At 40.4% G+C, this 12622-nt stretch overlaps 1 protein-coding gene across 1 annotated transcript in view; it reads right to left on the reverse strand.

The window, feature by feature from the left end:
• Positions 1 to 12622, reverse strand: part of MYBPC1 (myosin binding protein C1) — a 69187-nt gene that overhangs the window by 17850 nt on the left and 38715 nt on the right. The window contains exons 11-23 of the mRNA XM_053977405.1: positions 11869 to 12035; positions 10644 to 10776; positions 8956 to 9080; positions 8155 to 8260; positions 7691 to 7857; positions 6909 to 7071; positions 6039 to 6145; positions 4723 to 4856; positions 3412 to 3568; positions 2794 to 2898; positions 1986 to 2174; positions 1234 to 1368; positions 1081 to 1161 (exon numbers count right to left, since the gene is read on the reverse strand). Coding sequence (XP_053833380.1) covers positions 1081 to 1161; positions 1234 to 1368; positions 1986 to 2174; positions 2794 to 2898; positions 3412 to 3568; positions 4723 to 4856; positions 6039 to 6145; positions 6909 to 7071; positions 7691 to 7857; positions 8155 to 8260; positions 8956 to 9080; positions 10644 to 10776; positions 11869 to 12035 — 1769 coding nt within the window. The remainder of the gene's footprint in view (positions 1 to 1080; positions 1162 to 1233; positions 1369 to 1985; positions 2175 to 2793; positions 2899 to 3411; positions 3569 to 4722; positions 4857 to 6038; positions 6146 to 6908; positions 7072 to 7690; positions 7858 to 8154; positions 8261 to 8955; positions 9081 to 10643; positions 10777 to 11868; positions 12036 to 12622) is intronic.

Consider the following 12622-nt stretch of genomic DNA (forward strand, 5'->3'; position numbering starts at 1 on the left):
ATACTACAAGATGCTGAGTGCTCCTGAGAAAAGCCAGTGGTTCTTCTTCACACCCTCTCCCACTTGCCTGAGAGAGAGCTGAGTGTACTCTGATGCCGTGGCACCTGACCACATTTATGACCTACTGTTTTCCTGGATTTTCTGAATCTGAAACATGTGACAGCATGAATGACAGGTTCTGTCCTCTACCTTTTGTCTCCAGGCTATGGACTGCGTTCATGAAAAGCTTTCATTGAAATAAATGCCTTTGTGGAAATAGGTGTTCAACCCCTCGCTTGATTTACAGCACAGTTAAGAGCAACAGCAGTGGAGCTGAAGATAACTGTGTCCCCTTCATCCACATCCACAACATTGCTGCAGTTGATACGTTGGTCCACAGAGGCTGGGTATTGCACATACCACTCCAGGCTATTTGATACTTACCCGGGTGCTAGTGGATTTTACTTTTTGAAAATAGGCTTCATTTGATGTAAGTTCAGGAGAAAATGTGCTGGAAAAGACTAGGTTTCTGCTGCTTGATCACCAAAGACTCTTGGTTGTAAAATATCATTTCTATTTCCCTGCTCCTTCTTATTTTACTCTCAAAAGTTAATTCAGTCTCTTTATCTTCCTCCTTCAGTTCTTATATTTTTTTTTTTTCTTAGATGGACATAGTTAAAGATCCCCAAAACTGCACTGAAATGTTGGAGAAATTAAAGATCTAGACATGGACTTTGCATGCCTAGATGACTTCTACAGGAACTATTGGAGAGGCTGTTCTCAGTGTTAGCAGCTGGCACTTGAAATAGCTGGTTAGTAACATGTCAACATAGGAATTACCACACTGAGGACCTCCTGTCCCTGAAACCCAGCCAGCCTGAACATATTTTGGGCCACACTTTTAGCCATTCATTATTTCCTATGCCTTCATCCACCAATGAACTCTTTACTGCCCTGACTCTCATTTAGCATCTGAAAGAGGGGAGTTATTAGCACGGTACTTGGTACACTACAGCAGATTATATGGCTTTGGATTTGGATTTCAAATCAAGTGCAAGATATGTTGAACCACAGTCAGTGGGTGGCATCTGGAATACAAACCAAAGGAAGCCTGAACAAAACCCTGCTCCTTGAGGTTTTCTGCCTGATTATTCTCTGCCTGAGAGCCAGAGCACCTGATACCTGTAGAGAAAAAATGGAGAAAGTCTCACCCACTTTCACTGTGAGTCAGGTACCCCAGGTGTTCTCACTTACTTCCTTCAAAGCAGTATTCCACCACGTAGCCGTCCAACCCTGCCGCCCCAATCTGGTCTGGTGGCCTCCACTTCATTGTCACCGAGGTGTCGGTCACGCTGTCCACTGCCAGCATCGTTGGGGGGCTGGTAACAGCTGAAGCAAGCGGGGAGAAGGCCAAACACTGTGTTACCACTAAAGGTTTATGTTTATGGTCTGTGTTCCTCTAGTTCAGTATCCCAGGTGAGAGACTACCCTGCTGGCCAGGATGATTTCCCATCATCCCTGGCACATCTTTCCCAATTAGGACCATGCTAGGAGAAAGCAGCTACCTCATCCCATGTCTGCTCACAGCCTGACCCAGGGATAAATTCCTCCTGCTGAGGAGAGAGGAGGACAAGCAGCTGTGGCTGGTAGAGCAGAGAAGCTGGGAGCAGTGTATTCTATCTCAGCAGGTATGTTCTGACAGGAAGGGAGCATGCTGGACCTGTAACAGCCCCCTCCTCCCTCCTCCTCTGCATTCTTGAGGTGCTGCTGAGCAAGGGGGGAACCTTTGCTGATCTACAGAAAAGACCGCAAGGGACTTGCGGTTGTCACAATAGTTTGAAAATCTGTTTCTTTTTATGAAAAGGCCACTGAGTTAGCCTGTCACTGTGGGAATGACAAAGCCTTCTAGCTGTCACACTAATAAAAAAAATATAATTAGGTGATTTTAATAACATATTAATGGTTATTTTCCAAATGCATACCTAGCTCTGCTCTTGGTTACTTACCTAAAGGAACAAAGGACTTGGAAGGCATGCTTGGCTTGGACATGCCGATGGCATTGACAGCAAACACACGGACCTCATAAGCAACACCTTCAATCATTTTCTTTGGCTCAAAAGTTGTTTCCTTACACAGTTCGAAATTCAGCCTCATCCACCTGGAGCTTTGTTTCTTTTTCCTCTCAATGAAATATCCTTTTGACCAGAAAAGATTTTATGATAATAAAAGATGGCATAAATGTCAATAATAAACGGTCTATTTTTTGACTGCCCAGTGACAATTTTTTACCTGGATACACCTTAATATTCCCTTCTAGCTTCAGAGTGATAGTTTTCATCATTGCGAGCTATCTGAAGGCCACCTATTTGCTTTCATAGCCATATATGAGCTTTTTTTTTTACTTTACTTAGAAGACTGCTGTGTTTAGGGAAAAGGGTCTGGTTCTACTGACCTCTGGGCCCCTCTGACTTTCCTCTTGGTTCGGTGTATTAAAAGATATTCAGTAAATTGTTTCTGCAATTTCTTTTAACATTCAAACAGGCTACTAACAATGCCAAGTTTGGTTTTATAAGAGGTTGTCTTTCAAGTAGGGGACATGATAATGCAACAACATAGAAAATGACAAATCTCAAGGCATTAGAAAAACAGGTATCTGATAAAGTCAAAGAGTAGGTAGAACATTCTAACTACTGGATATTCCCAATGCCACTTTTCAGAGCCTAAGCTAAACTCCGATCCTGTTGCATCCACTATTCCGTGTCTGCTTCTTTTGTCTGTATTAGAGAGTCACCACCAAAAAAAAATAGCATGTACCTAAAATGGGTGATCCACCATCATTTGCTGGAGGTTCCCAGGTCATAATACACCAATCTTCACCCACCTCAGTCACATTTGGTGCCTGAGGAGGATCAGGAACATCTGTTGTAAACAAAGTAAATATTATTTTTAAAAAAATCTTCTTTTTGCATATGTTGAAATTAAAAATGTCAAATAAGAAACAAATCTAAATAGTTTTTGAGGTGAAACAAGAATTCCTAATGAGGAGAGAGAGCAGGAAAAAGAAATTTAGTGGATCGTGGCTGGTAGTTAGGAATGGATGAATGCCAAGATCTTCTGCACTGTTGAGACACTTGAGAGGCCCTCGAAGGCATGTGCCAAGACAGAGCCCACAGCCACAGGGGGAGTGGAGAACCAGGAGTGATAAGGGCAGCCTGAGGCAATCAGAGAAGTTTGGCCCCTGGCAGCAGCAATAATCAACTTCTACTTAAATCCCTTCCAAGCTCCTACTCCCTTCAGTAACACCCAGCCTTCGTTCCCTTGCATCCCAATTCCACACCTGGCAATGGGGACAAATAAGAAAATGGAAGTTTCCTGAGTCTCTACCGCAGTGATAAAAGACATGGCTCATGGGGACTGTTTCACATGACTTACCAACCACTTTAATGTTGATTAGAGCTGTGTCCTCTCCAGCCTCATTCTTTAAAGTGATTCTGAAAGGACCTGAGTCCTCCCTCTCAGCTGCATCAATGACCAGGCAGCTGCTGTCTGGGTATGATTCTGCCCGTATTCTTCCACTGTCTGTGACCATCTAGGAACCACAGAGAGCAGAGGGAAAAGTCATATTTTCTGGATTTGAGAATCAAAATATTCAAAAATCAAAATTTGAAAGTAGTACAGGTCACTTCAACAAAAATATTAAAGCAACTGTAAGAAAAACCACATCAAACTTCAGCATTTTAGTCACCTGATGATGAGAATAATGACAAAATAACAAAAGTAAGTAAAACATAGTAACTGCTATTTTACTACTACTAGTAACTACTAACTTACTACTCAATTAAGCCATTGCATCACAAAGGATGAGGCACTAGGCTTCTCCTTCGAGGTAGAACACGCTTTTGCCAACACCACATATCATTAATTTGATGGAAAAAGAATAGGTGATTCTTCCAAAAGTCAGATCAAAAGTAAGTCATTCACTTTAAAGGTCAGAGTGATTGTAATGGTCAGTAGTTTCTCCTCACAGATTTCAAATGCTGTCGCATATTTTGGAATATGTGTAGGAGCTCTCCTAGAATAAATCCCTGTTTGGACAGGACCACAGTGGTGACATTACAATTAATATTTGAAAAATAGTGGTCACAGATTTGACCAGATAGGTTTGATATTTGCAGTGGTGGCAACATGTCCCAGCTTCTACATAACACAATGAAAAATTAAATGTGAAAAGCCACTGTTTTGGTATTTACACAGCCAGGGATTGATCTAAGCAAAAGTTTTGCATTAAGACACCAGATGCAAGACCCCAGTTGCCTATTGTTTCACTTTAGACTTGAACTCCATTAGAATTTATCATTAATTTTCCAAAACCAGACCATATCATGGCTTCCTGCCAAAACGTGGCAGCCATTCTGGGCATTGAATGCATAGAAGAAGTAGCCATTTGGTAAATTTTCACAACTGTTCTTCTGCATCCCATATATCCTTTTCCTCTACTATTTTTTAATAGTAAACTAATTTTTTTTCTTATTAATTTCAGGCTTTCCTTAAAAAGATCCAAAAGATACTAAATAATATTTATCTGTTTTACCCTTCTTTTTTGAGTAATGAGCATTTTTAAATATAGGGCATCTCTCCCTAATTTTCTGCCATTAAAATCTATGCCTTCAAAAGGCTAAAGATTATTTTTTGAAGGAAAAGGCTCCTTGTTCAGCTAAAGAAGCCTCTACAATGACAATGTACCTTGTCCCCTCTACTCCAAAAGACTTTTGGAGGTGGTTCACCAGTGATGGGGATCTCAAGTCGTAGTTTGTTTCCTGCCACTACTGTCACAGTGTTATTTTCCCCAAGACCATCCAGGTGAAGTTTAGGAGGATCTGAAAAAGGAGAGATTGTCCAAGTTAGACATGTAGCTGCTGCTCTGAGAGCTCAGTGACCTGGTACAGTTCTGCAACACACAGAAACATGCTCTATGTTTTATTTTCTTGGTATTTTTAAGCAACTGATCTTTGTTTTGAAGAAAACTTGTGAAGAAAAATATATTTGAGAAAATAGTTGCCTGATGTAAAAGAAATCATGGCACCATAGACATTTTGGAATAATAAGACGATATGAAAAAACCCACAACTGTTTCCCTGAGGCAGAATTATGTATATTCAGGTTAACTTCTGAGAGCGTTTTCCTCTAAGTGGCTCTTGGGAATTTCAGTTGTGGGCTTTTTTATGGCACATCTAACCACGCTGCATCCTTCACTGTCCTTGCAGTTTAAAAATTTATAAACCCCAATCCTTTTCTGGAAACCAAAAACTTCTTTTGTTATGTACTCTGTGTATGGAGAACAACTGATAAATATCCTCTTGCAACTTTTTTTAACATATTAGAAATATAACAGTGGTCATTCCCCTCTAGTACCACTTCCCTTTTCATTCTCTCTAAATCCCACCAATACTTTTTGTAACTTTGGTCATTTATACTGCTCTTCTTTTGACTTTCAAGTTGCTGGTTGTAGCTAGAAGCTGGTGAGGCATTGCTGTGGGAATAGTCAATGCCCTGTTTTATTTTTGTTTGAAGGGCTGGGATCACTAACAAGCCTTCTGCTTTGCTGAATGAATCAAAGCTGGGCAGAAGAATTTTTCCCTCTAGATAGCATTTAATGGATAGGTAAATATGTGCTTATTCTACTACTCCCTTTCAAACTAAATCACATTTTGCAATGTTAGCAAGCCAGTTCTTAAAGACAGCAGTGTACATCTGAGAAGTGGATAGCAGCAGGTTTTTTGCACAAACTCTTCATAGTGGTTTAGCTTTAGGAACTCAGCCTCAAGAAGCCTCCCCCAGGAGCTCCCCCCAGCACATAAACTATGAGCAGATCCTGAGCACAGGCAAAGGACTCTCCCAGCAGCTCAACTGCACTTTGCCAAAGCTGCAGGTCTATTTTCTCTGGTGGATGCCTGCTCAGAGGATACAAAGTGGTTGTCATCAGGGGTATTTCACACTGCTTTTAATTTCCAAAGGTCCCAGAAAGATGTTCTATACAGGTCACTGTGCAGTATACTTACCCACAATATGCACTTTGCATGGAATATTAATGTTGTAGGCATCTGGCACAAACATGTATTCCCCCTCATCATCAACAGCAGAAACTGGTATAACAAATCTGTGGATTCTGTAAAAGAATTGAGAAAGAAGTCTATGTAAATTATTTTTAAAGACTGCTTGAAGCTATAAGGAAAAATCTGTGAAAATTTTAGGAGATCTGTGCAAGTGAGTAAAATTACTGACCAAAAATCCTTTACTTGTTGCTTAGTGGTAGTTTAGGCGATTAAAAACTGTGTGCTTTTTACAATATATTATTGAAAGAACCACCAAATAAAGTAACCAATTCTAGTATTGTTTATTTGAACACAGAACAAGGAAAATACAGGAGTGTAATGTCTTTTACACAGGGATTCTATGCTGCTGCCATTCAACTGCAATTTGGTTGCTCAAGAAAAAATCTGTAGGTGATCCCATTGTGGGAATACTCTGACTTTTGTTGGACTATCTTTGTGAGTTCATACAAACAGAAGCTATGAGAATAAGAGGTATAGAAAGGAAAGTGAAAAAGAGTTGTATATATTTTAATAATGTCTAACAATAATTTTATTCTTCTGCTTAATATCCCATACCAACAGCAACAGCAATGGAAAGAAGAATCAGTAGCTTGAACTTAGGTGTGTTGAGGATTTGATTATTGTCCTCCACAGCCAAAATACACAAGATTAAAGGAAGCAAGGAGACATGGCTTTTAAAATTACAGAAATAAAGATGTCTTGAGAGACAGAGTTTAGGCTTGATTAGCAGATAATTTTTAGTGAGGTAACTCACATACTGCCACAACTCCACAGTGTCATTCCACCAAAAGCCAAGACAATACACAACAGGCTTACCTTCCTTTGTGATAAAGCTTTACACGGTCACTAGCTTCAATCAGCTGTCCATTTTTGTACCATTTCCCTTCCACATTCTCAGATATCTCACACTTCAAGTGGATTTCCTGTCCCAGCCTCACAGTCTGGTCTTCTAGTGCAAGTGATATCTTCAGAGGTCTCACTTAGGAACACAGAAGCAGATGCATTAAAGAAAGATGATGGAGCTCAGTAGCCATGGGGGAGTAATTTCCAACTTAATAATAAAACAGCTTGAATTGATCAGGGTGCCAATTTGTAAAAAATAGTCAAGAGCAGCATGAGTATTACAAATAAAATGTACATTTATGCATAATGCAAGGTAACTTCAGAGGATGGATCAGATATGTTTTGTTTAAAGACACAAGCACTTTAAAGGGATATTGCACAACCAAAGCTGAGAGGACTATAGAGTCATGTGCTTGTGTTTAGGTTTGGCTTTCCTGTGAAAACCTGAAAGGACTGAAGAAAAGCAGATACTTCCCTTGAAAGTTCACCTTGTTGACCTATTTTACCTTTGGATGGATCGCTTTGTTTTCCATCTTAATGGAGTGACAGGAAGTTAACAAGCAGAGTTAGTTCATGGCCTGCTGCTGGAAATAGTGTCTAAAGGCAAGTCACTCTTCTGGAGATTCACGGCAAAAAAATTGCTATGGGAATTAAGTCTCCTTTTCAACCCGCAGGGAAAGGCAAGAAAATTGTTCATTTCTGTATGCCAGCACACTGTGGCATATGAATTCGAGAGCAAGGTGGATGATACTCACAGTCAACCGAAAGCTTGGCTTCTGATTGCCCTCCAGTTGTCATTACTGAGTAAGTTGCAGTGTCATTTTTGGCAGCTTCCTCTATGACCAAAGTGTGCTTCTTACCCTCAACCTTAATTCGATATCGAGATTTAGGATCGTTGGAAAGTTCTACACCATTTCTAAACCTAATGGAAAGGAAAGAATTTTTATTTTTCCAAAGGAAGTCCTGTGCAAGACTTCCATAGACTGAAATTCCCACAGACGACTTTGCAAGACTATAAGGCACTAGAAAAGGTTAAACAAACTCATCCATGAATGTATAAGGGTATTTTTGGTGTTGTTACATTTTTGAATAAGGTTTTATTGAGATTTTCTTAACCATTTCCAGGTTTACTGGTTTAGGAAAAGCTGCCCACATTTTTGCCCACAATTAAAAGCCTCTGGGTTTTATTTTCATGGAAGCTGTTCAAGGTGTGTCTTACCATTTCACATTTGCATCATCCTCAGACACTTCACAGCTCAGCTCTACTCGTTCACCAACATAGGTGCTGGTGTCCTCCAGGCCTTTGGTCACCAAAATCGGAGGATCTTTGGAAAGAAAAAAATTACAGATTTACGATCTGAGAAGGAAAACCAAGAGAAAGAGATTTTCTAAATCATCTAGAAGTCAGTATTACTTTCAAGTTCTAATATGAGTATCAGTGCAGCCTTTTCTGCCTTAAATCAGAAAAGTTCTTGCTCTTTAGAATGCTAGTAGAAAATCTGCTCAATGAAAGTGACATTTGTTCATATTAATACCTGTTTTGCTCTGATAATCAGCACCATGGGAGCAAAGAGAGTGAAGATACGGCCTCCCATTCATAACTGTTGATAGAGTCTTCCCTCAAATCACTGCAAATGGAATGAAAGCTGGCTTCTAGAAAGGCTGACCTGAGGGCACTTGGACCATATCAGAGTCCTCAGGTACCAAGTGTGGTGTTAAGGGAAGCCAGTGCTTTGACACCAAAATGGCTTAAAATTTTGAAGGGCATCACAGCCCCACTAGATCCAATGCACAGTAGCAAGTTGACTGTATCCCCATTTCAGGCTTTTCACTAAGCTGCTAACTACAGGATGGGAAAAAAACAATGGCCAGGGATCACAGAAATACCAGGTGATCCTAACAGCTGCTAATGCAAATTCAAAAATATACCAAACCAGATCCTCCCTGATAATTTCTGTTGCAGCCAAAAAAGTCACAGAAATTTAGGGCAGGTGAAACAGCATTAAACTGACATAGTTACCTCTCACAAACAGTTCTGTGGAGCATTTCTCATCACCAGCTGTTACATAATAGCGAGCATCGTCTGTCATCGTGCAGTTATTGATGAATAAAATTCGCTGGTTGCCTTTGTGCTCAAAAATGTATCTATTTGGACAGGAATGCAGCGAAGACACATTAGCAAAACTTCTGGACCTCTTGTTTTATGTATAAAGTTCTGTAGGGATTTTTGGATGCAAAAATTCTGAGGTATACACAGTACAGGGAAAATTGTCCTTGGAAGCAAGTTCCAAGTTTCAACAGAGCTGTCATAGACTTATAGCAAAAAAAGAGCTGTGGTGTAGAGTGATAATGAGCTGCCTCTGGCTTGTCCCAAGATCCCAGGTCTGGGTGGTATGAAAAGAAGAAAATAAAAAAAAAAAAAGTTGGAGTCAAATGATGGCAAATAAAATGGAGTCTGAAACTCTAGATGAGTAAAGCTGAAAATAACCAGTAAGAGGACACCATCACTCATTCCAACATTTTTATGAAGTGTAATAATAGCCAAAGTTAAGAGGTTAATATTATTGGTAGGCCAGATGGCACAAGATATCAGTAATGGGATATGGAGTTTTGGTAATGGGATATGGAGCCTTTCACCTTTATGTCACCAGTTTAGATCTGCTCCAGGTTTCTAATGACCAAAGCCCGTTAGCATCTGACAGCTGCTCCAGCAGCCTGGTAGAAATGCACTGCAGCACTCAATCCAGCCCCTCCTGCTGGAGAGGAATCCATAGAACTGCCTGCAAAACACCTCTGAATTGCTCGTGCCAGATATAGGGGCTAAAGAGAAGGTACTCCATTATCCATTTTTTTTGTCAATCATGAATTTTAACCAAAATCCTTTATTGATTTCAACAGAATGAAGGAAATCTGCCTAATTTCTTTTAAAAGGCCTTTTGCTAATTATTATATTTTTTAAACTGGTCAGATGATAAATTGTCTAGGACTTTGTGAGGCTGAGAACCATTTGAGAAACATTGCACTGTTATGCACATCTTCCTCAAGTATGTCTGACTGTGGAATAGGGTTTTCTGCTGGTTGTGCCCACAAAAAGGACTGGGCTCAACTTCTAGGCACTGCTCTACATGTGCTCAAGTACTTCTAGGAAAAGCCAGAGAATAAACCAACGTGCAGGTGGTACAGGTGAAGAATCTTGTGTACACAAGACCTGTTGCTCATGAGTGATGGTGCAGGCTGTTGACTTCAGGGTGTTAACAGAATAGTGGAAGATGAGATAAAACTCACACCCCTTTTTCTGGGGTTTATGAGCTGGGTGAGTAAGTGTGTGATGTCAACATCTCTGCTCTTAACACAAAATTACTGTAGAAAGATTGTGTCCAGACACAGGACCAAGGACAAGTGATTTATTAACTGGCACTGCTTCCTCATTTTTGAAAACTACTGAGTAGAAAATGGCACCACATTTTTTTGAGGATCTGTAAAACTTTTGTCTTGAGACAAAGGAGACAATCTATATTACATTTAGCCTACAGTGTACTTTTCTGGGTCCTGAGCAACATAGCATCATTTGCATACTCTTCACATCTCATGAAATTCAGCAGTAAAATTGGTGCAGCCTGAGCAAAGAGATAGATCTAGGCAACACACTTGTCAAGGGACAGGGTTTGTGTATCCATTTTATTGCTCATATATGCTAAAATCACTTACTTTGCACTTGGTCGTATTTCTTGGCCATTTTTATACCACTTGAGTTCCACTGTTGGATCTGCTAGCTCCACCATGAATCTTACTTTGCCTCCTTTGTCCACCTGGTATGCAGGATCGAGGCCTTTGGCAAAAGCTGGAAGTCAAGTGTTATTTTAACATGAGATCAGAAAACAAGAACATGGATGCTGAAATGACATTGCACAAATCTGGTCAAACTGTCAGACTACATGCACACAATGTTATGCATCACGAGATATTCTCACACTGGTCTGCATGGAATCATCTAGAAACACTAGAATAAGCACAAAGCTGTTCACATCTGGTTATCTTAACCAAGATCAAGCTGACATCCCTTCAAGACTTTGCAGTGTGACTGTACTCCAAATAGGACTGGCTAGATGTATCAAATAAAATACATAAATAAAAATAAATGTGTACTACCATAACATATGTTATGATGTGAGGTAATGGATGAGGAGAGAGGGTGTATCAGGCAGCTGGATTACAGCTGGATTTGTGGAGGACTTCACCCCCATAAAAAGGATGCCTCCAGGAAACCAGTGACACAGTAAATGTATATACTGCATCCAGTTCTGAAATGCTGTCCCAGAACAAGCAGATGCCACAATAGTATAATGGGCAGTGCATTGTATTTATGTGTGTGTGCAAACATATTCTGTGGCATATACATGTATTTTATACACACGGGTATATATATTTCTGTGTGTAATTACACTTCTCAAACTATTCAGTAGGGTTGATGGGGGAAAGACGGGCCTGAATGTCCTCACCCAGTGCAGGGTGGAGGGTCTGTGGTACAGCTGGGATTTCTGAGCAATGGAGATTAAGTGCAAAATGAGATTATGGGGAGCAGACACCCGCATGTGTTTGGAGTGACCTCTGTTTAGAGCAGAAGATATTGATGGCAACACGAGGTCTAATTTCTTTATTGTTTGATCAGGTAACACCTTTCCACACACCTGGGGGACATCATTCCAGATGGAACCAGTGTTTGTCTGAGAAGGAGGGATGCTTTAGGTAAGCACTGAGTTGGATACGGTGTTTACGCTTCCACCATGGACTAAAGCTGCCCTCTGATGAATTCCCTGCAGGAATGATTTATAGTGCGAAAGTTCCCTTGTGTGGAAGTGAAGCACATTTGGGTTTTTAAGGTGAATGGTTGCGTGTGACTAACGAGCACAGGAATGTTCAGCCCCATCCGTACCTGCACTCTTCTTCACCTCCCTGCGCATGCGCTTCAGCCGTTTCAGCATCCCCCTCAGGTCGGTGATGCCGTACTGGAAAGCAATCTTCTCGTACTCGCTGGGATTCGCGTTCTTCAGGAGATCCCACACATCCACCTCAGGCTCTTCCTCTTGCTGCTTAACCTCCCTGACATTAGCAAAATAAAATTATGGGAGAAGAGTTAGTGAGGTTTTATCACGCTGTAAAAAATAGATGAAGCTGAATCTATGGTGAGGCTAGAAATGTTTTGACCAAAATTTGAAGGCTGCCATCATATTTTTTTCTATTTCACTCAGTATGGGTGGAGTAGCTCAGAATGACATTCACTCCTTACTTTACACTTCTTCAAGGCAGAATCTGAATGCAAGTTTTAATTTGTCCATTTCTGATACAATCAGTTATAAGAATTTTTATATTGCTTCAATGCTTCAAAAAAATACAGCTTGAAAATGTAATAGTATACAGGCTAATCCCACTTAAATCAGTTTTATCTGCTGTAACTTGAGTGGAATCAATCAAAATTTATGATGGCACCACTGAGCCTAATCTGTAAATTTCAAAATTATATAAAAATGTTTTCAAACCCTGAGTCCCTGTAGCTGCTATTGGGGATGACTGGTGACAGGACATTGAAATGCAGGGGAATCTGCGTCTGTTTATAGTCACACCAGTGCTTCTCAGCATTACTTAAAGTAGTCATATGAATAGGAACTGGAGATTTGCACACCAACTTG

The sequence above is a fragment of the Vidua macroura genome, chromosome 5, assembly GCF_024509145.1.
Source record: "Vidua macroura isolate BioBank_ID:100142 chromosome 5, ASM2450914v1, whole genome shotgun sequence".
Taxonomy (NCBI): domain Eukaryota; kingdom Metazoa; phylum Chordata; class Aves; order Passeriformes; family Viduidae; genus Vidua; species Vidua macroura.